The 26,849-nt window shown below is 39.4% G+C and overlaps 1 protein-coding gene across 5 annotated transcripts in view; it reads left to right on the forward strand.

The window, feature by feature from the left end:
* The first annotated feature begins 933 nt into the window (after positions 1-933).
* SON (SON DNA and RNA binding protein) overlaps positions 934-26,849 on the forward strand; it is a 31,591-nt gene continuing 5,675 nt past the window's right edge. For 3 of the 5 annotated variants that reach the window (XM_079923122.1, XM_079923123.1, XM_079923124.1), the window contains exons 1-8: positions 934-1,069; positions 4,144-4,310; positions 6,059-12,001; positions 13,340-13,500; positions 15,408-15,554; positions 15,735-15,923; positions 23,031-23,141; positions 24,120-24,236. In XM_079923122.1, the coding sequence (XP_079779248.1) occupies positions 993-1,069; positions 4,144-4,310; positions 6,059-12,001; positions 13,340-13,500; positions 15,408-15,554; positions 15,735-15,923; positions 23,031-23,141; positions 24,120-24,236 (6,912 nt within the window). In that variant the 5' untranslated portion in view covers positions 934-992. Of the gene's footprint in view, positions 1,070-4,143; positions 4,311-6,058; positions 12,002-13,339; positions 13,501-13,726; positions 15,339-15,407; positions 15,555-15,734; positions 15,924-16,025; positions 21,343-23,030; positions 23,142-24,119; positions 24,237-26,849 lie in introns of those variants that run through there. The other 2 variants (XM_079923125.1, XM_079923126.1) reach the window with 2 other exon arrangements.

Here is a 26,849-nt window from a genome sequence, read left to right on the forward strand (position 1 = left end):
GATGGGATCCGGCGCGCACGCCCCCCGCCCACCTGCCCCGCCCCCGGCTGGCTTCGCTTCCCCATTGGTCGGTGTGGCCAGTGGGCCCCACCGCGAGGTAATCGAGAGTGATTCCCTCCCGCTCTCGGGCGCGGCCTGAACCTCCCCCAGAGCAAAGCTCCCAAGCCCTAGCGAGTTTACAATGTAACACTGTAGGGTCAGGTGCCACGTAACGTCTCTTCGCTTCTTCCAGAGCCTCCTGAGCTCTGAGGAGGGGGAGCACCAAAATGCTTAACCCATGTTCAGCTAATTGTGTGTTGCTCACGAGTCAGGACTGACCAGCTACCGTGCAAAAGTCTCGTGACACGCCTGGCTCCTGACGAGATTAAAATGCACCAAGGTTTGAACACACGTGGTTCAGGACCTCTGGCCTAATGCTAAAACGAAAAAAAAAGCCGAGGCCAATAATAGGATGCCACGGGAGGCAGATGGCGGTAAAAACGTATTCTTCGTATGGGGGCAAGCGCTGATTAATGTTTTCCCGGATGGATCTCCCTGCCGAAACTCGGTGCCATCCGGGACAGTTGGAGTCCCCGGTCAAACACCATGTTGCCCTCCTTGCTCCCTTTCCTCACGGAATTTAATCTAGGGTGTTTAGTGACCAAAATAAACCTCTTAAGGCCCCCAAACACTGTTGAAGACTGACAGCTTAAGCTGACAGTCGCCTCTAGAGAGACTTCTCCTGTAATGGCGCCTGCGTCAGTCACTAACATGGCGGACATAGTCGTGCGCGGCGCAAACGTCAGCAGCTCTACCCCAGACGCTCAGAAACAGCGGAGGAGAGCGGGGCCGTGCTCACTGATTGGTTCAGAGGCGGAGCGTGCCGGACTGGGCGCTCCCACAGGAGCCAATCAGGACGGCTAGAGACGGAATTGGCCGCTGCGCCTCCTCCCGAGGCATGCTGGGAGCCTGGAGGACTAGTGAGGAGGAGTTGAGAGAACGGAGCGGACGCCATGGCGACCAACATCGAGCAGATTTTTAGGTCTTTCGTGGTCAGTAAATTCCGGGAAATTCAACAGGAGCTTTCAAGGTAAACTCTTCCCAGGCTCTTCTGCTCCCAAGGGACCGATAGGGCCTCACGTAGCCGTCCGTGGCACCTTTCTTCAGGGACGCTGTCGTTCCTCGTCTTAGGCCCGGCTACAGCCCCGCCTGGGCCTGGGATCCATTTTCCGGCCCCCCCCCACCCCCGTCCGCTCCCTCCCTTCCCAGCGAGGAACTTCGCCCTTTCCGAGGTAATCCCAGGCTCCCTCTTCTAGAACCGAGTTAGGATGCTCAGGCTACTCCCCCGTTTGGTCATTCCCTACCATTTAGCTACTGTAGGCCTGGTTGTCCACCAGGGACGGGCCTAGTTCCTTCCTCAGCTCCTCAGCCGCCGCGGCGCTTCCCCTCCCCCTCTCTGCCTCCGCGGATTTCGCCGGCCGGTGTCTTTGACCGGAAAGGGGTCTAACGGCCGTTTCTTGGGTAATCTTAAATCCGCTTTATTATTGCAAGCTTCAGACCATTTGGGGGTCGGGATCCTTTAATTAGATTATTTGGGTCCTACTGTTCTGTGGCTTCCACCAGGTAGCATTCTAATAGTTTAATAGATTGGAAGTTTGAATTAAAACAGCTCAAATTAATGTTAGCTACTTTGACAGAATATTCGAGGTGAGGATGGAAGGGGACTTTGCATTAGTGGTAATTTTTTTAATTTAGTCAGCGGAAAGTGGACTTCATGTGTAGCTCTAAATATTTTTGCCGCCCCTGACCCAATTGACATATTTGACCAACACGCTACTTTTGTCATTGCTATTGGTTTACCCTTGCTTCCCCACAATTTGAATGGGAAGAGATTTTCAAAGAAATACTTGCTTACTCAGAAACGAAAATCGCGTGGGTCATGTTGTTACTCAGTGATTGCCTTTTTGCTTTGTATAACGTAAATATTTGTTCCGAGTTCAAATGTATTTGCTGGTTGTATTTTAAAAGTTGAGAGCAAGAACCACACGTAACGTGAATTTGAAAATCAGCCGAAAACGCATTTGTAAACTGAGCGCTCAAATTAACATAAGGTTACTGGGGCAGTGATACAGTATTGCTGTAATATTTTTCCAGGGTATATTGTTATTTCATTGGGAAATAGATCTTCTCATTGATTTAGTTGCTTTTTAAAATTTTGTTATATGCTGGTTATTTTTAGGATGATGATAAACGACCTGAGTTAAGGGAATATAATTTTCCTGAAAACTTTTTTATAGTTGCATATATTAAGTAGTTGTGTTTGCTGGTTGTAATGTCTTTTTTCTATACCTTTTAAAATTCAGTTTTTGTATTAGAAGTGTTATTGTCGTGGAAAGTTTAGGAAAAAAGAGGAAAGAAAATTTTAAAACACCACATGGTTATTGATCTTCATGTTCTTTCATTTTTTCCTTGTGCATACAGATGCACATATTTTGTCAAGTGTGATCATCTTGTTGTGTGTTGGTTGTTTTTTTCACCTATATATTGTGAACACGTTTGTGTTTTATCAGTCTCGGTAGTCTTTGAAACGTTTTTCATGGCTCCATAGAATTCTGTTGTAGGATTGTATTGATGGATATTTAGTTGCTTTGAAATTTCCACTCCTTTGCAGCAGTTCAGTAAGCATCCTCACAGCTTTAAGATGATTACTTTGTTATAGACTGACAGGTTTTTTTTTTTTAGCCCTACTTTTCTGATTTTTAAATCGTGGCCTTTTTAGTAAGGTACGCACTGTGAAAGTGCTTAGGAAAAATGTAAAAGAGCTCCAGGAAGAGAGTTTAAAAAGATAAAGCAGTTTATTACTAAGGGAATATTTAGCTTCTTTTCAAATACTATGCTATATATTGTCAGTATTAAAAGAAGTTTTTGATTATTTGCCATTTCGGTGAACTATAGTTCCTTTTTTTCTCACTTTTATGAATATGGGTTTGGGTGAGGAGACTGACTTTTAGACAGTTTAAGTTATTATATATAGATGGTTGAGTGTGAGCTCTGGTTTTGAATACCAGCTTTACCTCTTAATTAGATGTATGATGTACAGCTAGGTTTTTTTGTCTTCTCTGTGCCTCATTTTCCTCATTTAAATAATCAGAAAAATAGTGCTGATCTTAGAGTTTTGTTAGGATAAATGAGTTTAAAAAAGTAGAACCGTGCAACCCTAATTAATAGTTAATAAATGTTAAATATTGCTATTGTATGACTAATTGTATTAGAAAACCAAATGTTTTTTAATAACACTTGGTTAACTACTGAATTTTTTTGGGTTTTGACCAGACTTTTATCAGGTAGTGGAGCATAATTGTCGACCCATTTTGCTACCTAAAATTTAAGTTACATTAAGTCAAACGTGCTGTTTAAAGTATTTTTCAAAACAATTTTGTAAATTTACACAAAATAGTACAAAAGACTAAGTAAATGATATGTTTTTATGTCTGTTAAGATTCTTCTGTTCCCGTGAATTGAAAATATGTTAAGTGATTCATTTACTGTTATTATAAATGAGTTGTTTTACATGATTTTTGATAACTGGGTGAAAATTATATAAATGTATTTTTCCTTTTCAACATTATGGCATTTCAGCAAGTCTGATCAGTCTAAACCTGATCCAGTGCTACAAGTTACCGTTTTGACTTAATGTGTGAGTGGCTAAAGTTGTGTTCCTTGATACTGCTGATGGTGATTGTGATACTTGCACAAGTGTGGCTTTACTGTGGCTATAGCTTCTACCATAATGTTAGGTCATGTATTTTTCTTTGGTTTTGTGATTGTGATCTTAATAATAATTTTCCTCCCCTGAGAGAAATATGCTGGTTGGGGAGTATTTTGTTAAAAAAAAAAAAAAAAAAGGTGAGCTTAGAAACCTGTTTGAAAGACTTTTTCTTAACTTTCACAGTTCTGAAAACTTTAATCGTGTGAAAATAAAAATGTACCAACTGTAAGTAGATAGTGTTAAGGAAGCACTTTTGATGGGGAATAGCATCCAAAATAAATAAAAAATGGTGAAGTGTACAAATAAGATTGTTTTAATCAGTTGAGTTACAAATATTAATTTATTATATGGCATGATAAAAATATTAATGAATTTTGGTAACTTTTCTTGTGAAGTGGAAGGAGTGAAGGCCAGCTCAATGGTGAAACAAATACACCTATTGAAGGAAACCAGGCAGGTGATGCAGCTGCTTCTGCCAGGAGCCTACCAAATGAAGAAATAGTTCAGAAGATAGAGGAAGTACTTTCTGGGGTCTTAGATACGGAACTACGATATAAGCCAGGTAAGTTGGAGATAATCAGTTGTCTTGAAAACTTGAAGATTTTTTTTTAATAGTTGACAGTAGTATTTCTTGATTGCAGAGTATTTAAGATGTTCATTAGATTTAAAACTTCAATAAGTTTAATTTTTAGTTTAATTGATTTACTGAAGATTTTAAGTATTTTTTTGAAAATACAATTGTACTGGAACCATGAGCATCGATGCATTTGTTTACTTTGCTGGTGGAATATAACTATCTTTGTTTGGTTTAGTCTTACAGTGCCTCAGTGCCAGGATTTTGAATGTAGGTTTTCATTGAACAGTTGTATAAATGTCAGTTTTGGAAGGTACAGGAGTCCGGACCATATCTGTAATGATTCTAAAACCCTGGAAGGTTTTATTTTAAAGCTCAAGATTAGAGATGATCTTGTTTTTGTGTCTACTCCTCTTAAAGGTGCAATGAATGGAGAGGAATCATTGCTGGATATTTAGCATTTGGGGAATTGATTAAATAATTGATGCTTAGAAATGAAGGATTTGTGATCAGCCACAAAAATAACAATATTGTTTAGTTTTGTAAATGGGGGGCCATGGTATGGGTTTTGTTTTTTTTTATTTTTAGTATAGAGTATGGTTAAAAAAAAATAGCATGGACTGTAGCCTTGCTTAGATTCATGGCTCTAGCAACTTTTTCTTGAAGTATAATGTAGCTAACGTTTGGTACATAATAAACAATTAGTGGAAAATGATTAATTTTGCTTTGGAAGAGGTCTTGTCATGTGTTGATTTGCTTTTTCCATAATCTTGGTGACCTGGATTTCCGATCACCTAAGAGCACTAAGGTTTATCTAATATGATATTGGCATTAGAGTAAATCTCATCTGGTTACAAAGTGGATTATAAACCACTTTTTCTTTTAGATATGCAGATTGAAATGTTCTTAAGTTACATGTTAAGGGCTGTACGAATTTTCTTCTCCAAATGACTTTATTATCATTTTTAAAGTAGAAACATTAAAAAAAATTACTTCTTAGTAATTTAGAAGAGTATTGGGGGGAAGGTGTTATTTTTATTAGAATGCAACATGGGGGAAAATTCAGGTTCCGTATTTTACATTTGTTGTTCAGACCTTATACTATAAAAGCAATCTCTAGCATTTGCTGAGGGCTTACTTGGTGCCAGGCATTATTCAGTGTACTTTGTATGTTTTAACTGAGTTCGTCCTCTAACTCTGGAAGACAGAGTGTCAGCGGTTTGGCCACGTCTATTCATTTAGTGAGTGGTGAATTGATTCAGTATCCAAAAGCAGACAGTGTGTTCCAGAGCTAGTGCCATGTTGCTTTCTGTATAAATAAGGGTGATAAAATAGTTACAAAAGTTTTTTAACGTGTGTTTTTGTGGAAATTCTTAGAGTTAATAATATGAAAGATATTCATCATAATTGTAGTTTAAAAGTAATTTGCTGTATAGTAAGAGCTGGAGAAAGTAATTGTTTTAAATGAACTTAGTAAAAACACATCTTAATGTAATTCTAAAAGTTTTTGTAATAAATTAAGAAATTATTTTTAACCCAGGCTTCAGTTGTAAAAGAAGTATTGGAAAAGTGTCAGTCTTCAGATAACTGGTTTATGGAAAATAGTTTATTTAGTAACCTTTTGTTTAACAAGAAGTGTTATGGTATCTTAACATGGATTGTAAGTTTTGGTTTATACGACTTACCTAAATCTATTTTGGGGGATATTTGACAAAATTAATTTTCCTAAATTTCAGACTTGAAGGAGGCTTCCAGAAAAAGTAGATGTGTGTCTGTACAAACAGATCCTACTGATGAAATACCTACCAAAAAGTCGAAGAAACATAAAAAGCACAAAAATAAAAAGAAGAAAAAGAAGAAAGAAAAGGAAAAAAAGTATAAAAGACAGCCAGAAGAATCTGAATCAAAGCCGAAATCACATCATGATGGGAATGTAGATTTAGAATCAGATTCCTTTTTGAAGTTTGATTCTGAACCTTCAGAAATGGCACTGGAGCATCCTGTAAGAGCGTTCGGCCTATCTGACACCAGTGAGTCTCCTGCACTTGTGCTAGAACCTCCTGTAGTATCTATGGAGGTATTAGAGCCACACACCTTAGAAATTCTGAAGCCAGCTACAAAAACTGCAGAACTGTCAGTTGCATCTACATCAGTAGTTTCAGTGCAGTCAGAGCAGTCTGTAGCAGTAATGCTGGAACCATCCACGACAAAGATTCTGGATTCCTTTGCAACAGCACCAGTGCCTACTACAACAGTAGTGCTAAAGTCATCTGAGCCGGTTGTGACAATGTCAGTGGAGTGTCAGGTGAAGCCTGGGCTGAAATCTTTGGAGAGCACACCTCCAGAGCCATCAAAGATCATGTTGTTAGAGCCTCCAGTAGCAAAAGTGCTAGAGCCATCAGAAACCCTTGTGTCATCAGAGACACCTACTCAGGTGCACCCTGAGCCAAGCACATCAACAACAATGGATTTTCCAGAGTCATCGGCAACTGAAGTGCTAAGATTGCCAGAGCAGCCTGTAGAAGTACCATCGGAGATTGCAGATTCATCCATGACAAGACCGCAGGAGATGCTGGAGCTGCCCAAGACCACAGCGTTGGAGCTGCAGGAGTCGTCGGTGGCCTCAGCGATGGAGTTGCCGGGGCCACCTGCGACCTCCATGCTGGAGTTGCAGGGGCCCCCTGTGACTCCAGTGCTGGAGTTACCTGGGCCCTCTGCTACCCCGGTGCCAGAGTTGCCAGGGCCCCTTTCTACCCCAGTGCCTGAGTTGCTAGGGCCCCCTGCGACAGCAGTGCCTGAGTTGCCGGGGCCCTCTGTGACGTCAGTGCCACAGTTGTCGCAGGAATTGCCAGGGCTTCCAGCACCATCCATGGGGTTGGAGCCACCACAGGAGGTACCAGAGCCACCTGTGATGGCACAGGAGTTGCCAGGGCTGCCTGTGGTGACAGCAGCAGTAGAGCTGCCAGGGCAGCCTGTGGTTACAGTAGCAATGGAGTTGACCGAACAACCTGTGACGACGACAGAGTTGGAGCAGCCTGTGGGGATGACAACGGTGGAACATCCTGGGCAGCCTGAGGTGACGACGGCAACAGGGTTGCTGGGGCAGCCTGAGGCAGCAATGGTGCTGGAGTTGCCAGGACAGCCAGTGGCAACGACAGCGCTGGAGTTGCCAGGGCAGTCTTCGGTGACTGGGGTGCCAGAGTTGCCAGGGCTGCCTTCGGCAACTAGGGCACTGGAGTTGTCGGGGCAGCCTGTGGCAACTGGGGCACTGGAGTTGCCTGGGCAGCTCATGGCAGCTGGGGCACTGGAGTTCTCGGGGCAGTCTGGGGCAGCTGGAGCACTGGAGCTTTTGGGGCAGCCTTTGGCAACAGGGGTGCTGGAGTTGCCAGGGCAGCCTGGGGCGCCAGAGTTGCCTGGGCAGCCTGTGGCAACTGTGGCGCTGGAGATCTCTGTTCAGTCTGTGGTGACAACAACGGAGCTGTCAACGATGACCGTGTCGCAGTCCCTGGAGGTGCCCTCGACGACAGCGCTGGAGTCGTATAATACGGTAGCACAGGAGCTGCCTACTACATTAGTGGGGGAGACTTCTGTAACAGTAGGAGTGGATCCCTTGATGGCCCAAGAATCCCATATGTTAGCTTCTAACACCATGGAGACCCATATGTTAGCATCCAACACCATGGACTCCCAAATGCTAGCGTCCAACACCATGGACTCCCAGATGCTAGCGTCCAACACCATGGACTCCCAGATGTTAGCCTCTAGCACCATGGACTCCCAGATGTTAGCAACTAGCTCCATGGACTCCCAGATGTTAGCAACCAGCTCCATGGACTCCCAGATGTTAGCAACCAGCTCCATGGACTCCCAGATGTTAGCAACCAGCTCCATGGACTCCCAGATGTTAGCAACCAGCTCCATGGACTCCCAGATGTTAGCAACCAGCTCCATGGACTCCCAGATGTTAGCAACCAGCTCCATGGACTCCCAGATGTTAGCAACCAGCACCATGGACTCCCAGATGTTAGCAACCAGCTCCATGGACTCCCAGATGTTAGCCACTAGCTCTATGGATTCCCAGATGTTAGCATCTGGTACTATGGACTCTCAGATGTTAGCTTCCGGCACCATGGATGCTCAGATGTTAGCGTCTGGTACCATGGATGCTCAGATGTTAGCATCTAGTACCCAAGATTCTGCTATGTTGGGTTCAAAATCTCCTGATCCCTACAGGTTAGCTCAGGATCCTTACAGGTTAGCTCAAGATCCCTATAGGTTAGGTCATGACCCTTATAGGCTAGGTCATGATGCTTACAGGTTAGGGCAAGACCCCTATAGATTAGGCCATGATCCCTACAGACTAACTCCTGATCCCTATAGGATGTCACCTAGACCCTATAGGATAGCACCCAGGTCCTATAGAATAGCTCCCAGGCCATATAGGTTAGCACCTAGACCCCTGATGTTAGCATCTAGACGTTCTATGATGATGTCCTATGCTGCAGAACGTTCCATGATGTCATCTTACGAACGCTCTATGATGTCTTATGAGCGGTCTATGATGTCCCCTATGGCTGAACGCTCTATGATGTCAGCCTATGAGCGCTCTATGATGTCAGCTTATGAACGCTCTATGATGTCCCCTATGGCTGAGCGCTCTATGATGTCAGCTTATGAACGCTCTATGATGTCAGCTTATGAGCGCTCCATGATGTCCCCGATGGCTGACCGATCTATGATGTCCATGGGTGCTGACCGGTCTATGATGTCTTCATACTCTGCTGCTGACCGGTCTATGATGTCATCGTACTCTGCAGCTGATCGATCTATGATGTCATCTTATACTGCTGATCGTTCAATGATGTCTATGGCAGCTGATTCTTACACCGATTCTTACACTGATACATATACGGAGGCATATATGGTGCCACCTTTGCCTCCTGAAGAGCCTCCAACAATGCCACCATTGCCACCTGAAGAGCCACCAATGACACCGCCATTGCCTCCTGAGGAACCACCAGAGGGTCCAGCATTACCCACTGAGCAGTCAGCATTAACAGCTGAAAATACTTGGCCTACTGAGGTGCCAGCATTACCTCCTGAAGAGTCTGTGTCGCTGCCTGAACCTCCTGTGAGTCAAAGTGAGATTTCAGAGCCTTCAGCAGTGCTTGCTAATTATTCAGTGTCAGCATCAGAGCCTTCAATGTTAGCAATAGAGGCTTCCATGACTGTTCCAGAACCACCACTGGAGCCAGAGTCTTTGGTCACATCAACACCTGTAGAGTCTGCTGCTGTAGCAGAAGAGCATGAAATTATTCCAGAAAGACCAGTGACTTATATGGTGTCGGAAACTCCCACAACATCAGGTGAACCGACTGTGTTAACATCAGAGCCTTCTGTTATGTCAGAGGCAGCAGAAACTTTTGATTCCATGAGGGCTTCAGGACATGTTGCCTCAGAGGTATCTATGTCCCTGCTGGAGGCAGCAGTACCTATTCCAGAGCCATCCCAGAGCACTGTAGATCTGCCAGCCATGGCTGTCTCAGAGCTACCAGCTGTGGCTGTCCCAGAGCAACCAGCTGTGGCTGTCCCAGAGCAACCAGCTGGAACTGTCTCAGAGCCACCAGCCATGGCTGTTCCAGAGCCACAGGCTGAGGCTGTGCCAGACCCAGCGGCTGTGGCTGTCCAGGACCCACCGGCTGAGGCTGTCCCAGAGCCCCTGGCCTTGTCTGAGCCAGAGCATATTACCGTTCCTGTGCCAGTTGTTTCTGCCCTGGAGCCTACTGTGCCTGTCCTGGAACCAGCGGTGTCAGTCTTTCAACCTAACGTGATTGTTTCAGAACCATCTATTTGTGTCCAAGAATCTACTGTGACAATTTCAGAGCCTCCTGTCACTCTCTCAGAGCAGACTCAAGTAATACCCACTGAGATGGTTTTAGAGTCTACACCAATGATACTGGAGTCTAACGTTATAAAAGGAATGAATTTACTGTCTGGCGATCAAAATCTTGCTCCAGAGATTAGCATGCAGGAGATTCCCATGCATTCAGACGAAGAGCCACATGCTGAAGGACACCTGAAGAATGATTCTTATGAAACTGAAAGTGGTATGAATATAGACCTTAATATAAATAATCACTTAATTGCTAAAGAGATGGAACATAACACAGTGTCTGCTGCCAGCACTGGTGCTGTTGGTGAAACTGGTGAAGAGAAGATTTTGCCCACCAATGAGACTAAACAATGCACAGTATTGGATACCTGTCCTACTGTTAGTGAAACTGATGTAGGAGGGACTCTGTCTTCTACTGGTTCCCTTGCTCTTGAACCTGATGCACTGGGAACTGGTAAGGGTCTTGAATTTGCCACAGCATCTGCTTTCAGTTCAATTAGTAAATATGATGTTGAAGTATCGTTAACTACTCAAGATACTGAACATGACATGGTAATTTCCACCAGCCCCAGTGGTGGTAGTGAAGCTGACATAGAGGGACCTTTACCTGCTAAAGACATTCATCCTGATATACCAGCTAATAATAACTTTGTCAGTAAGGATGCAGAAGGATCATTACCTATACAGGAGAGTGACCAGACATTAGCAGTGGCTCTCAGTCCTAAAGAAAGTAGTGGAGAAGATAAAGAAGTACCTCTCCCTACTAAAGAGATACTGTCTGATTCAGGATTTTCTGCCAACATTGATGATATTAATGAAGCTGATTTAGTGAGACCATTACTTCCTAAGGACATGGAACGTCTTACAAGCCTTAGAGCTGGTATTGAAGGACCTTTACTTGCAAGTGAAGTTGAACGGGATAAATCTGCTGCCAGTCCAGTTGTAATTAGTATACCAGAAAGAGCTTCAGAGTCGTCTTCAGAGGAAAAAGATGATTATGAAATTTTTGTAAAAGTTAAGGACACACATGAAAAAAGCAAGAAAAATAAGAACCGTGACAAAGGTGAGAAAGAGAAGAAAAGGGACTCTTCGTTAAGATCTCGAAGTAAGCGTTCCAAGTCTTCTGAACACAAACCGCGAAAGCGCACCAGTGAATCTCGTTCTAGGGCAAGGAAGAGATCATCGAAGTCCAAGTCTCATCGCTCTCAAACACGTTCACGGTCACGATCAAGACGCAGAAGGAGGAGCAGCAGGTCAAGATCAAAGTCTAGAGGAAGGCGATCTGTATCAAAAGAGAAGCGCAAAAGATCGCCAAAGCACAGATCCAAGTCCAGGGAAAGAAAAAGAAAAAGATCAAGCTCCAGGGATAACCGGAAAACAGGTAGAGCTCGGAGTCGCACCCCAAGCCGTCGGAGCCGGAGTCACACTCCGAGTCGTCGAAGAAGATCTAGATCTGGGGGAAGAAGGAGCTTCAGCATCTCCCCGAGCCGACGGAGCCGCACCCCCAGCCGAAGGAGTCGCACCCCGAGCCGAAGGAGCCGCACCCCGAGCCGACGGAGCCGCACCCCGAGCCGACGGAGCCGCACCCCGAGCCGACGGAGCCGCACCCCGAGCCGTCGGAGAAGATCAAGATCTGTGGTAAGAAGACGAAGCTTCAGTATATCACCAGTCAGATTAAGGCGATCACGAACACCCTTGAGAAGAAGGTTTAGCAGGTCTCCCATCCGCCGTAAACGATCCAGGTCTTCTGAAAGAGGCAGATCACCTAAACGTCTGACGGATCTGAGTGAGTCATTTAAAAATTTAATGGTATTAGAGAATGATTTAAAGCTGAGTTTTTTTCTGTGAGTCAAATGGAATATTTGGGGTTATTGGTTTAGGATAAATATTTCTATCTTTAAATTTTTGTAGTTAGGTTTAGTTTCTGTTTAGAAAATGTAGGAATAAGTACATTTGTAATTAGCGTTTAAAAGACCTGCTTTGGAGTAAATTAGAACCAAGGTATTTCCATGCTTGAATGCTTTCTTTTTGCTTTAACCATATTCCATAACTAAAAATGGCAGGTAGAAGTCCAGTTAAAGACAAGGCTAGTATCTGCTCAGGTTGTTATTGTATGTATTCCAACATAAATTCTTGCAGATAAGCCTAAAATCAAATGTTTCTTTTTTAATAAGTTACATGTCTTAAACTGGCAATACAGTACTGTTAAATGTTTGTGAAAATAATTCTGATTGGTATAATGGGTGATGGAAGTGAGTAGGGAATTTTGCATATGGGGAGTTAAAGTGATTTCAGTCTGCCTTTTAAAAGATGAAGTGTTCTAATTTCTCCTAATTTTAAAAAGTGTGCAGAGGTGATTAAAACTTGATGGATCATGCGTGACTACCTGTAATAATAATGGATAATTTATCATTATCCCAGTGGATTGGACATTTCCAGGTCAGAGTTGTCTAAAGAAAAAGATCTTAACAGAACCGCAAGGGAGAATGCATTCAGTTCAACAAATGTTTCTGAGTTCTTTTTTTATTCAAAGCAAAAAACAGTATATAATTTCTGGAGTGATTACAAGTTAGTACAAGAGACACAGATAAAATGCATATATGTCTCTTTTACCAAATAGTAAAACTACCAAAAAGCGTAGAATGTGATGATTGCTGTAATTACTGGTATAGATTAGGTACTTTGGGAGCACGGTGGAGAGGAATGTTAAATTCTGACTTAAGACTTGTTACTTGGAAGAGGTGGCAGTTTTGAACTTGGGCTCAAAGAGTGCTTTAAAATGTTGTCCGAGATTAGAAGGAAAGTAATTTAAGGGGCGTGATAGTTGTGGAAAATAAAGTAGGTTTGGGCAGGTGTGTGTCTTAATGTGTGTGGCTGAGTGATCATTATAGTTGTGTAGTCTAGCTATTTTGTATAGTGTTTGAATGGTAAGCTAAATGTGGACTTAATTCTTTTTTAAATATGGGGCATTTGTTTTAAAACTTTGAGCCAAAGAGTGATTTCATCACAGCTGTAAGTTAGGGCAGAAGATTGATGCCTTTAATTTTGTTAGCATATGAAACATTAGATAATACAAAATGTACAGCCTTTTAGGAAAACTGCTTCTTATATATTCCTCTTGCAGATAAGGCTCAGTTACTTGAAATAGCCAAAGCTAATGCAGCTGCCATGTGTGCTAAGGCTGGTGTTCCTTTACCGCCAAACCTAAAGCCTGCACCTCCACCTTCAATAGAAGAGAAAGTTGCTAAAAAATCAGGAGGAGCTACTATAGAAGAACTAACTGAGGTAAGCTAGACAGAATTTGTCATTCTTAAATGGATTATTCCAGTGATGTTGACTCTGGAGCGTGCCAAAACCCGAATTGTGGGCTGAACTGATAATGGCTGGCACCGAGTGGCCAAAACCCGAAATACAGACGTGGCAGCGGCAGAAGCTCTATTTAGCAGGCCATTATCCGGGATGGCTAAGCTCCGCTAGCTAAAAGTTACTTCCCATTACTTTTGCTTTCCAGTTTTAGAAGCCAAACTGACTGAGGAGTGGGACGGTTCGTTTGAATGGAGGAGGTGTTGAGTGAGCAACACGCAGAAGCTCGCCTACAGTTTCGTTTCCATTCACGACGTGTTCACTGATCGCCACGAGTGTACTGCATATACGCAAAGACACAGACAATCTTCAGAAATGATCTTTTGCCACCGGAGCTTGGAAATTAATGAGACTAGCTGGCCATTGCCTGAAAGGAACTTCTTTCGCATCAACATTTCGGGTTTTGGCTGTTTGGTACCAGCCATTGGTGATAATGGCCGGCCATTATCAGTTCTTCCTGCGGTTCGGGTTTTGGCAGTAACATATATATTTTAAACACACTTATTTTTGTTTTTAAGAATTTGATCTTTTAAATTGAGGCTTTTTTTTTTTGTCTTTTGGCTTTATTTTATTAAAAAAATTTTTTTTTGGAGGACGCTGAAATATTGCTGCTAGGATCCAGAAATACCACATTGTTTCAGATATTGAAACTTGTTATTGGCTAGCCTTATGCCAGCCTGCCACTGTCAATATATTCTGTTCCCCTTGGTTACAAGCTTGGTATATTCTGTGTTTTTGGCTATATGAGCTTTTTATCCTATTAAAGTATTTTCAATTGATAAGGGATATGACAGATTCTACTGCTAGTATAGAGACATGTCCACCCAAATTTACTCTGACCTTTTTATAAAGCCAGGTAATGGAGTCAGTTCCTTTGCTTCTCAAGGCGGAATTGACTTTACTTTATGTGTCAGACCTCATCAATTGCACCCTCCCCATCATGCCTTATATTCCATTCTTGAGTTCTGTTCCTTTAGAGACTCAACCTACAAAACATTTATGGAAAGACATGCTATCATCTAACCCAGTTGCAAGTGTTTGAGATTTTATTTAGCCATACATTTGGGGATCATATAGTTTCTTAATCTGTTTCCTTACTTAGATTTATTACAATTTTTTTTTTAAGTTTAAGGACCTAGTGAAGGCTTCTGTTGCTTGCTTATCAAATCCAAGCTCCTTATCCAAAACCTGTGAACACCTAGTGTTTCCCTATATATTTTAGCCTCATCTTCAGCCCTCTGTCCCTTCTAATAAGTTTTTTCTCACCTCTTTACCACTACCTGACTAGGGTGACTTTCTTTTCCTTTCCTTGCTAATCCTTGTTCGTAACTATGAAAATCTGGCTTAGAACTCTGTGAGGAATATTCCTTGATTATCAGATTCTGCCTGATTCTGTTCTCTTAAGCTTTTGTTCTTTGAGCACTTATGTACTCAGTTTGTATTATATCAGTTTGCACTTGTTAATTGTGTTGCTCTGTAAAAGCGTTCCTCAATTATCTCATGTGTATGTATTCCGTCTATTGAACTAGATTGTAAGCTCCTTGAGAGCAGGGACCATGTCTTTTACTTTATTTTTTTTGTATTCCCTGGACAGTGCCCAGTACAGTGCTCTGCACATAGTAGGTGCTCAATAAATGTTGTTAACTGACTGACCAGCTAGAGTGTGTTTAAATAGTAACCAGTAAGCTAAGTTACATATCTGTAACCTATCATTAATCTTGTTTTACCTTTGAAAATTGATATTATGTGGTTTTGATTCTTTTAAGAAATTACATGTTACTCTGCATAAAGTGTAAGGTTTATCTTTTGTTTGTTTTTACTTTTTTAAGAAATGCAAACAGATTGCACAGAGTAAAGAAGATGATGATGTAATAGTGAATAAACCTCATGTTTCGGATGAAGAGGAAGAAGAACCTCCTTTTTATCATCATCCTTTTAAACTCAGTGAACCCAAACCCATTTTTTTCAATCTGAATGTGAGTATTCGTGTTTCTAGACTAGTGAAACAGCACAACTTGTAGAACTGTTTAAGTAAAATTCAAATGGAATTTAGTTTTTAATTTAGGTTAAATACTGTGTGAAATAATGAACAAAGTCATTTTCAGATTATGTTGAACATCTATTGAGTTTTAATTAAGCAAAACATTATTTTTTAGATTGCTGCAGCAAAGCCAACTCCACCAAAAAGCCAGGTAACATTAACAAAAGAATTCCCTGTGTCATCTGGATCTCAACATCGGAAAAAAGAAGCAGATAGTGTTTATGGAGAATGGGTTCCTGTAGAGAAAAATGGTGAAGAAAACAAAGATGATGATAATGTTTTCAGCAGCAGTTTGCCCTCTGAGGTAAGTAAAAGGAATATTATGTATTTTTTTCCTTTTATATACCTGAATCTGCATTTTATTGTTATTTTATATCTGATTTGGATTCTGTTTCACTCTTCTTAGGGCCGGGTTAAACGGCAGGGCCGGGTTAGACGACAGATGAAACAACCCGCAGCTTCTCATTTGACAGTAACTCGATGCAATTCACTTTGTGGAACCAAGCCACAAAGTGAAAAGCATCGAATTGCAGAGAACAGTGTTATCACATCCCTACCCAACATTGGGCCCTCCTTGCACTTGTGGGAAGGTAGCCCAAGGTACAACTATTTAGCTTCCCGTTTTGCTTCAAGGCTCTATAGCTCTAGATTTTGGTGGTAGCAAATTTATTGGGTGGAGGGATTGAGCAGAGAGAGGCAGATCCTCAGGTTCAACACAAGAACTGGATTGGAAAAGGCGTTGTAGGCTGATGTGAGCATCTTGGATACATAGTCCATTGCCCTTAAATAATGGTTTCTATTTCTCTGGGTTGTTTGTCAGATAGCCTTTAATTTTAATTATTTTCCCTTCCCTATGCTACCTTGGCCCTTTGGATTCTTGTGTTTAACCTAATGTTCAGCCTTGGTACTCCATTTCCCTTCTCCTTCCCCTTTTTGCTACTATTAAAAGTTGGAGAAGTGGAATTCACACCTTGAAATTTCCAGGAGGCTATAGTTGTATCTTGTCAAAATGACGCGGTAATAATGCCAAGTGTCAAAACAGCCCCATTAAAATGCCGCCTGATTAAATAATGTGCTGCTAAATATAGTGCACATGAAAACAGCAAGACTGTATATATATGTAAATATATATATATATATATATCTGTATCTTTGTATGTATCTCTGTATCTGTACCTTTGCTGTATCTTTTAATAAACAGTTTACTTTTATTTAACTTGTTGTGCAAAATCACGCTTGGGGGATCTGGGAGGGTGGAGACTTACTAGGGGGGTGGGAGTTTTAAATGATACCATAGACTAGTCATCACCTCTTGCCCTTCGTTTCCAAAGCCCAGACATTTGTCCAAGGACTGGATTAGATATCTGATGCCCTTACAATGTAGGAATTCTTCCCCAGCTCCTTTCCTTGCAGTTCTGGGATATGTGGGTCAGAGAGACCTGTACTCTTCACATACAGGTTCACTTTATTGGCCATATCATCGTCGTCCAATAAACACCTCTGATAATACAAATAAACGAATTCTGTTTGTAAAGTTAAAAGTGAACAGAACCCAAATCAGAAACTTTGATAGTATTTTTTTTCCCCTGGGCTATTCACAGGTGACATTTTCACTGTGGTTTTCTTTTTACCTGTGGCATTTGAAAAGAGAGCAAGTTATATACAATGAAGCTGGACATAACTAGCCAGTGCAACTTACAGTCACTGTTGATGATCTATATTTACATGGGGGTCAACAATTGAAGCAAGTTATACCATCACCAGTGAGGGAGAGGATAGATAGCTTGTTGGGACAGTTTTTAGAGAAGCCAGTTGAGTAGCTCAGTTGCTAATTCCCAAATCAAGCTACCTGCACATTTCAAGAGGGAAAGGTTAACTGACATTTGTAACTGACTTAAATCTTGTAGAGGCTGAATATAAACCATGGTGAGAGGGCTGAACAGACTGACTTAGAAATTCTGATACATACGCTTTTAGTAATTGCTTGAAGATTAAGCAATTAACAGAAAAAAAACATAAGGGAATTATTTATGTGAGAAAAATTTTCCAACAGAGTGAAGCCCTATAAATATTGCAAAATTCCAAGGGATTTTCCTGGGAAGATAAGTGACCATAACTATTTTGACTTCAGTTGAACATCGGGAGAGTGCTTAGTGAATCCTGGTGATTATGGTTCTTATTGATTGAGAGCTTATGTGTAAATATATATATTTCAGTATTTAGCCATTTTCAGCTTTAACACTAAAACCGTGGTGCCTTACATTGTCATCAACAGTGGTTGTCAGATTTGAATGAAAAGTTGGGGGGAATTATTCCAGAGAAATCCTACGGGGGAGTAGGTGGGTATTCAGATTTTATAATAAGTAAAGGAGCCTTTTATTAAAGCAGGAGGGGAAAAAAAGTTTTGTTCATGAAGCAGATTTCTCCTGTGGGGAGGATATATACAGCTATTTGATATCAGAACTCTAAGCTAGTTTCTTAGATGATTAGACTAAAAAAAATATATGTTAACTATAATTTCAAATAAAACAATCCCAAAATTTTAGGAAGGGACAGAATTTTGCTCTTGCTTTCAGGTCTTCGTGCTTTTACCTAGCAGTAATATGAAACACCTAGAGGAAATGTTCATAATATAAAATGTTTAGTTCCATTTATTTAGCTGTATTTTATAAATATATTTGTAAGATTAATGTTCTATATTCCAATGTTTGTAGAATACTATTGGTGACATTTTATGGGAGCATTGACTCTTGATTCCCTGTCAGGGGTTGAAATAAAGAATTTATAGAGAAAAGGAAAGTTCTTCTAAAATGGTCAACATTTTAACTGAATAGTACTTTTAATTTTTTTTACCTGTTAGTCTTTTTCATTTTAATAAATGTAAACGGAATTTGCGGTTCTTTAGTTTTGAGCATGAAACATTTAGGCAAAGATCACAGATTTGATCTCAGCTTTGCTATGATCCTTAATCCCCCCAATTGTTTTGCACATGAGTGCTCTTTGACATAAGTATGAGTGGATAAACGTGGATGGATCAGCATAAATCCATATCTTACGGAATATCAACTCATCAGACTGTGTGCCCTACTGCCATAGCATCGTCTTCCTACCCAGAAGCCAACCAGCATCATCCTCAGTAAGGAGTGGCTGCAGAACCTTGATCATATTTGTGTCAATTTGATTTATAAATGAAATCAAAAGTGTTGGAAAACATTTTAAAAATTGTCCTCGGGGGCATTAATTCTTGGTAATAAAGTTAGCAAAGACTTATTGGGTAGAAGATATAAATGTAGTCTCTGACGTAAAATTTCCTTGGGTTAACTATTTATCATAAATGTCCAGAGGTAGCTTGTCATTAAGTCTAGTGATTGTTTACATGTTAGGACAGTTTTTGTCTCTGGCAACTGTGCTTGATTTGTTACTATTGAAGAATATTTCCCTGTCCAGTGGAGCTAAAATTCCCTTATATTTAGAAGCTCTAAATTTTTGAAGTTTAGGAAAGCTGAGTTCTTGTGGTAAGACGAAAATTTTAATTGAAAATAAAACTAGGTCCTGGCAGTGCTAGCATGTGTTAAGTACAGCTTTGTTGTTCATTCTTCTCTCCTTAGATTCTCTTAGGTGATTAACATGGAATTTCTTTACCATTTAATGATTTATCTGTTTCTTATTATGATTCATTTGGATTAAATGTACAAGTTAACTAAGAGTTGCACTAAGGAATTTTATGTGAAATAATGAAAAGGTTCATAAATCAGTTTTTAAAACCAAGCCACGTAACAACTTTACGTTGTTACGTACTTTACGTAACAACTTTACGTAGTGTGTATTTAGTGTGGCTTTTGTTTCTGTAGTTTTCATTTTCTACGTGAACCTCTTTGTATTTTATTAATTTTAGCTAAATATTTTAAAATCATGTTTTGTATGCAGGTTAGGTGCTTTTTCTTTAATTCTATTTTCTTACAATTAAAAATTTCCTTTTTTACCATCTTTTAATTTGAGATATCTGCAGTTACCTCTGTAGAAAATAATTTGCCTATTACAGGGATTATTTTTTCCTTACCTGACTGACCACCTTCTAATGTCTTTAGTTCTTTTATATACTTTCATTGACTTTATAGGAAATACTTAAAGATAATTGTTCTATTTATATAAACAGTTGGGTTAACAAAGGGGGGAGGTAAATTGACTTAGAAGGGTTTTTTAAATGAAGATATAGAAGGTACACAGTTACAACTTAGGCCATGAAATGCATGTTACATGGTGTCAATTATATGTGTTTCATTAGTCCTGACAACTTTTTAGGTTATAGAAGTAGTAATCTGCTGTGTTACTGATGTAGAGGGCTGAAATAACTTGGACAGGTTTTTATTAATGTGAGAAGTGGAATTATAATTGAGGATAGTCTTTTATGTGGATTTCACCTTTTAGAACAAGTCCTAGGGAGAAGGAAATTAAACATTTCCCCCCATTATAATACTTGGAGTATTACTACACATTACATAGAAAGTCTGTCTTGTATTAGTGGAAATAAATAAGGCTTGATGATAGTTTGATAACAGTATTCTGTACAGTTTAAGATAATTTTCCCCCCAGTTTTTAGCATTCTAAAACTTTTAGCATCATTTTGGTACCTTTTACACATTACTGTTTTTGAGCAACATTAAAAGATGATTAAGACTCTAAAGCCCTGCTACACTGTATAGTTTACTATATACTATATATGCACAAATGCTATACAGTCCAATACAGTAGTCATTAAGTGAACCACTGAAAAATCAGTTCTTTAATTGCACTAGACACATTTCAAGTGCTCATTAGCTTTCACTGTAGAAAATTCTGTTGGACAGTGCTGTTCTAAAGGGTAGCTGTGATATTTTATGAGTGTTTTAATACTGATGCATAACATTTGGTGTAGTCTTTGAATATGACTGCTTTGGGGCTTTTTATTGCATATCCTGAGTTACCTTGAAAACCTGGAAATATGCTTTTTGATACAAACTCTTGAGAATCCTTAAGAGATTAAGATAATCCTGATTGATTATACTTTGAGTATATTTTTCCACATTAAAAAGTATGAATATGAAATTAATAGTCAAATTACTATTTGTTAATAAAGTTTTGACATGAACTTACAGCTCATTTGGTAAGCCTGTTGAAGAATAAATGAAGTTGTATTAGGAAAAAACTAGTTGTAATTTTATCTAAAGTAAATTTACATTAAATCCCAATGTTGATATATTAAATAAATACTATTTAAATAAATAAATAAAAATTCCTTTCAAAGTGAGATGTGAATTTAACGTATAATATTACTGAGATTTGAATGAAGTTTCATCCTGAGGATGATGATGGGGTATTTAGGTTACCTACTTACTTAATAAAGGTTAAAAGAGAAAAAAGTATAAAGATATAAAAATGTCTTCAGAAGGAAGAATTCACAGATAGGTATGTTAATTTGCTTTCCAGTTGGGAAGAAGTAATTTTATTCTAGAAAAGTTGGGAGTTTTCGGAGCCATCTTAACTACATTTTTATGGCTAATTTACAGATGGAAATTGGGGGATCGGAGCTTGGGGTGGTAATGGGTAGGTGCATTTTCCTCAGTATCTCCTCTGTGTTTTGACTTTTTAGAATAAAAACCTATTATTTTATACCTAAATACCCTAACACTTAGATTTGTAGATGGGTATGAAACCTGGAGTAATTCTGGCAAGGTTAAAGAACAGTACTTGAGATATATTTAGTGGGCTTTCAAAAATTACTTCGATGATCTTAACATCTAAGGCCAAAGGAATGTACATTTTGAACTAAGATATCTGGGTTCCCACTTAAAGTCCCAGCAGGTGATCACAATTGTAATAGAAGTGAAAAGTGAACCTACTAAGTTTTCTAGTGTTTCAATCTGGCTTTGCTTATATAGCCCCAGAAATATTCTAATTAGTGTGGATAATTTACTAAGTTGACTAAGAAATTAGGACCTTTCATAAATGAGATATGTAAGCAGTCTAATAAACAGTTACAGAATGAATTCAGATTAATTCTGCTTTCATTTTAAGAAGGCAAATATATAGAAATCTGTACTTTCTGGTACCTTGTGGAAGAAAAATTGAGTTTTGCTAAAGGAATCTTACTAGGTGATTCAGCAAGATAACTAAGAATGATGGAGTGATTAAGGGGTTCTGAAGATAGGAAAAAGGAAGATTACTAATCTTTATGCATGAGGTATAATTATTCTCTCAAAGTCATACACCCTTCTCAACTATATAGGTCTTATTTTTAAAAGAAGTATTTCATACTCAACTACACAGTCAAATTACAGGTAACCTTAGTTTAGCTTTTTAAAAAAACCTGTTATTTTACTGACTTCCTTGTATTTGTCACATCCATGCAGTACTTACTAGTCATTCTTTGTAAGTGAATTTAGGAATACTTCATGTCAGATAAGCGTTTTCCAAAAATGAATTTTCTTGGGTGAAATACTAGAAAATATTAATGGGTTAAGTAGTGTTAGAAGAAAAACAAGTATTAAGAATTGGTGAGTTGACACACATCAATCAACCTAACCTCTTAATGTTAGAACCAAAAACATCAAATTTTTCTTTCTCTGGTTGAGCCCTCCACAAATTTGGCAAATACGGTATTTGCTCTCAAGATTATCCTTAAAAATTTCTTGGACATTATGATACTTCTTAAAAAGTTAAGTCCCATCTGCTTAGCTTAAGCTTTTTACAAGTAGAATATGAGCTTTGAAACGGAGGACCTAAGACATTTCAAACGTATTTTAAGTGCTTCAATTAATTATGTACCCCACAGAAATATTTTAACTTCCACCATAAATGTACATAAACTGAAAACAAAAGATCCACTTACTTATATAGTAAATATATTCTTTGAAGAAACCGAGTTCCTAAGACCAAACTATATGAACAACTGCAAGTAGGTGAAAACATGTGCAGACGAGTGAAGGAACGATCACTGATGTGATAGTGGTTTTCTGCTTATTTAAGAACCTTGCTTATTGCTTTTGAGGGTTATGCTGAGAAGTAGGGTAAAATGAAAAATGCTAATGAGTTACAAAATTAACTGTTCAAAAATTCGCATTTATTATAAATGACTGTTTTGTTAGTGAAGGCCAGAGATTAAGTTCTTCATGGAACTTTCTATGATTGTAATTTGATGTAGTAGAAAGAAGTCGGATTTTAGGTTGAGTTCAACTGCTGCCTGATACTTTGTAATTTACCTTAAACAATCCTTGTCTGTTTTTCAAGGTTAGTTTCTTCTCCCTACTTTACAAAATTTTAATCTATAAAACTTATTTTGTTTTTGACATGAAGCAACTAAAGATATGAGCATTTTTCAGAATTTAGGGGGTCTGTTGTTATTTGAGATAATTATCTGTATTTTCTTTCTTAGCCTGTGGACATCTCTACAGCAATGAGTGAGCGGGCACTTGCTCAGAAAAGACTCAGCGAGAATGCATTTGACCTTGAAGCTATGAGCATGTTAAATCGTGCTCAGGAACGGGTATGTAGCAGTTTTAATGTCTACATGATCATTTATCTAGCAAGCTCACTTAAAGTGATTTGGGGCTTGATCATTCAGTATATGTTGTGTACTGTGGAGCAGGAGCTGTTTCTTGAGAGAATAAAAATAGAAAAAATTATCTGCCCTCATAGAATTTATAATCTAATGTATAAAAATAGCTAAGTGCCCATAATAGCCCTGTGAGGTGTATTGAGTTTCCACTTTCCATCTGAGAAGACAGGTAAAGAGTGGCTAAATGAGGCCCAAGGTCACAAAACTAGTTAAGTAGGGAACTGGGATCCAAACCCAGACAGTCTGAATCCAGAGTCTGTGCTTTTTTAACAGTGGACAGCGGCTCCATAGGCTGCTTTTCTATGGTAAATATATGGAAGCAGTAAGTACATGTTCAGAGAGAAAATAAATTGACTGACAATACCAGGTGTTCAGTAAATATACTTTGAATGAATGACAGCTAATTCTTTAGTTATCACAGTGTTTGAACAATTTCCTATGTTTATTATTCTCTAACTATGTATCTTGAATTTATTCTCGATTTGTAACACTTCAAAGAAAGTAATTAAAAATTGAGGTTGTCAAATTAGCATGCGTTTATGAGATATGTAAGCAGGAGGGCAAGGATCCTTTGCCATATGAGTGATTTTCTATATTTTTCATGTATCCGTGTGATACTTTGAAGAATGAGTGTCAGCTGTGCTTTTTAGTTGTTAGAGATATCTCAAATTTTATCAGTGGGATCCACTGAGCAGTTACTGAATTGCTGCTTTGGAATGTTTAGGAAAACAATTTTAAAGATGTACAAATTCAGTATATTGTTTTTGAAAAGTTGAATATTTAAGTTTGTTATTAAGCCTTTTTGGGAACTAAGTAAACCATTTCATTTAGGGAATTAAATTAATACCAGTAGCACTTTAACTAGAGAAGTAATTTTACTTAATTGAGGCCTCTTCTTTTCTTCAGATTGATGCCTGGGCTCAGCTGAACTCTATTCCTGGCCAGTTCACAGGAAGTACGGGAGTACAGGTTCTGACACAAGAACAGTTGGCCAATACTGGTGCCCAGGCCTGGATTAAAAAGGTACACAACATATGCACATACAAAAGTGTCCACGTACAAAGTTAAAATTTTTAAGAAAATGTTTTATTAAAAGTGCAGAAAGAGGCCAGTGAATCTAACCAATTTCATGGTAAATTTGCTATGTGTATATATATCCTCCAGGATGGACACTGAAGATGGATCGATTGATGAGACAATGGCTAATGTATAAATATGGCTCAAGAGCCACTTAATTTATATCCTGCTGCTCCTGGGTTTTGTGGGGGTGGTTTTTTAAACTGTGTTTTGAATGCTAACAGTGTATATCAGGTGCTGTTCAGAATATTCCACAGTTCCTGTTGGACAACCAATCTAATGATTTCAAAGCAGTGGTTCTCAGATTTTTTCTCATCATGGGATACTTTATTACAGGTTTATTTTTGGTGCACTGCCCCCAAGAGCCTTCTGCCACCTGATTTTCCGTTCCTCTATTCCTGTGCCCTTCTTCCCCTCTTCCTTAGTGCCTGCGCCCTCCTGTAAGCTCCCTTGGCCCCTAGTCCTCATTCCTGTTGTGATCTCCAGCCCCAGGTCCCCATGGTTGTCAGCTGTTGGTTACAGCACGTGGTTGGGAGGCCCCAGTGTTAGTGCTGCATGTGGTGATCTTGCCAGGGGTCTGGAAAGCTGGGGGAGGATGGCTGAAGTGTTGGGTGGGCAGTGCTGAAGGGTGGGGAATTGGGTGGGACGGGGATGGCGAATACTATCTGTGGACCACCATTTAGGCCCTGGTGGCCTCTGGTGATCCACAGGTTCAATTTGAGAACCGCTGATCTCGTGAAAAAACAGGATATGTAAGACCTAAATTCAAGGGAGAGGACGGACGCCTCGTGCTGTGAAGATGTAGGTGCTCCTGGTTTCAGATTCCTCCTGCAGTGAGACGTGTGCACTCCACCTACGGCTGCCTCGTTGTTGGGGGAGTCTTAGGTGGTTACAGAGGGCTTTCTGAAGAAAATGTATTCTGGTGAAGGGAGTGGCTTGGTTGGATGGGTGATGGGGAAATTTGTTTCAGGAGTACTGGCAGCATAGCAGTGCTGAAACTGGGAGGCTGTGTGGTCTAATGGATTGGGAAGGTTTCTTTATCCTGCTGTACTCCTGACTCCTTTTGTGATTGTGGCAAGTAATTACTTGGAATTTCAGTCTGCAAGTGCCTTCTTCCTGCCTCGCAGGGTGGTGATCAGTAATGGGATGGGTACCTATAGAAAACTGCTGAGAGTGCCAGTGAGTGAGCTGAATTTCTGAAAAGTCATATTTTTTGTTGCTTTGGACCTTTTAATCTCATAACTTTTTTTTTCAATTTTGATAGCATTATCTCTGGTGATCTTCTTATTAACAAATTAATGTAAAGCATATCCTTACTTTGCCTGCCCTCCTTTTTGGGGGAGGGGGGAATAGTTGCACCAATATGTATATAGTGAGTACACAATCAAGTTGGTTAAAAAAATTACAACTTACTTAGTTTACTAGGGGTTGATGTTGGAAAAAAGATGAAAATCTAGCAAAATATTTTTAAGCTTGAATTAGTTTTGGACTAATTATATTACAGTATTTAAGATACCAAAGTGATTCATGTAGTGCTTGAAAAATGGCTTTCATCTCATTGGGAATAATTATAAATGTACATCTATTTCTTTAACAATTGTAGTTCTTTAACACTATTTAATGTTGAAGTTGAGTACTCCATATTTCAGAAAGTTAGACTTGAAGTTTATGTGGATGTTTAGCACATAATAATTAAATAGTCATGTACATTACTAGGTAGAAACTTCAGAATGTGATTCCATTGCAAAGTTGGTCTTCATTTGTACAGTGAAGTTCGGATCCATATATAATGCTACAGACTTCTAAACGTCATCGCTTTAACATAACTCTTACAAAATGATTAAATTGGTTTCCTGTAAACTTTCCCTTAATTTTTTTTGATTTCCAGTCTTGTAGACAGTTGGCAGATTTTAAATAATTTACATCATTTAAAATGTAGACATAAGTCATTTTTGATAAGTTATCACAAGAGAAAGATGTGTTCATTCATCAGACCAAATTTTTAAATAATTATAGAAGAAAGCAGTGTTTTCAGTTCCATTTGTATGTTACTGAACAATATATGCTGCTAATGTCAGTTAAGGCCAGGAACATTTTATTTATAAAAATGAGCAAAAACATGGAAAAAGTCATTAGGCAGCTAGAAATTTAACATTCATCTTCACTGTCAAGTATCACAAACTGTCTACTTGTTTCATTTAGAAAACTTTTTCAGACTGTTCATTTGGTGTTTTCTTGCCTTGCTGGAGGCCAGCACCCTCTTTTAATGTTAAAGAGTACATGGAATGCCAACATTCTCCATATTCTTTTTTACTTTGCTGCAGTGTATTCTTAGATGAAAAAGTATGAGACTTTATTATTAGTAAAAAAAAAAATTTAAATGGTTGTTGATTTGAAAGAAGCTTTATTTTCTGGAATGAAATGATTTGGACATGACGTGATGAATATTGTTCACTTTTGTAGTCTCATTAATTAGCTTTTTGTTGAACTGTATACACACTGGTGTAAAGATTTGAAGATATTAGAGAATGGAAACAAAATCGGAAACCTGCGTTATTG

Source organism: Stenella coeruleoalba, assembly GCF_951394435.1.
Source record: "Stenella coeruleoalba genome assembly, chromosome: 5".
Classification (NCBI taxonomy): domain Eukaryota; kingdom Metazoa; phylum Chordata; class Mammalia; order Artiodactyla; family Delphinidae; genus Stenella; species Stenella coeruleoalba.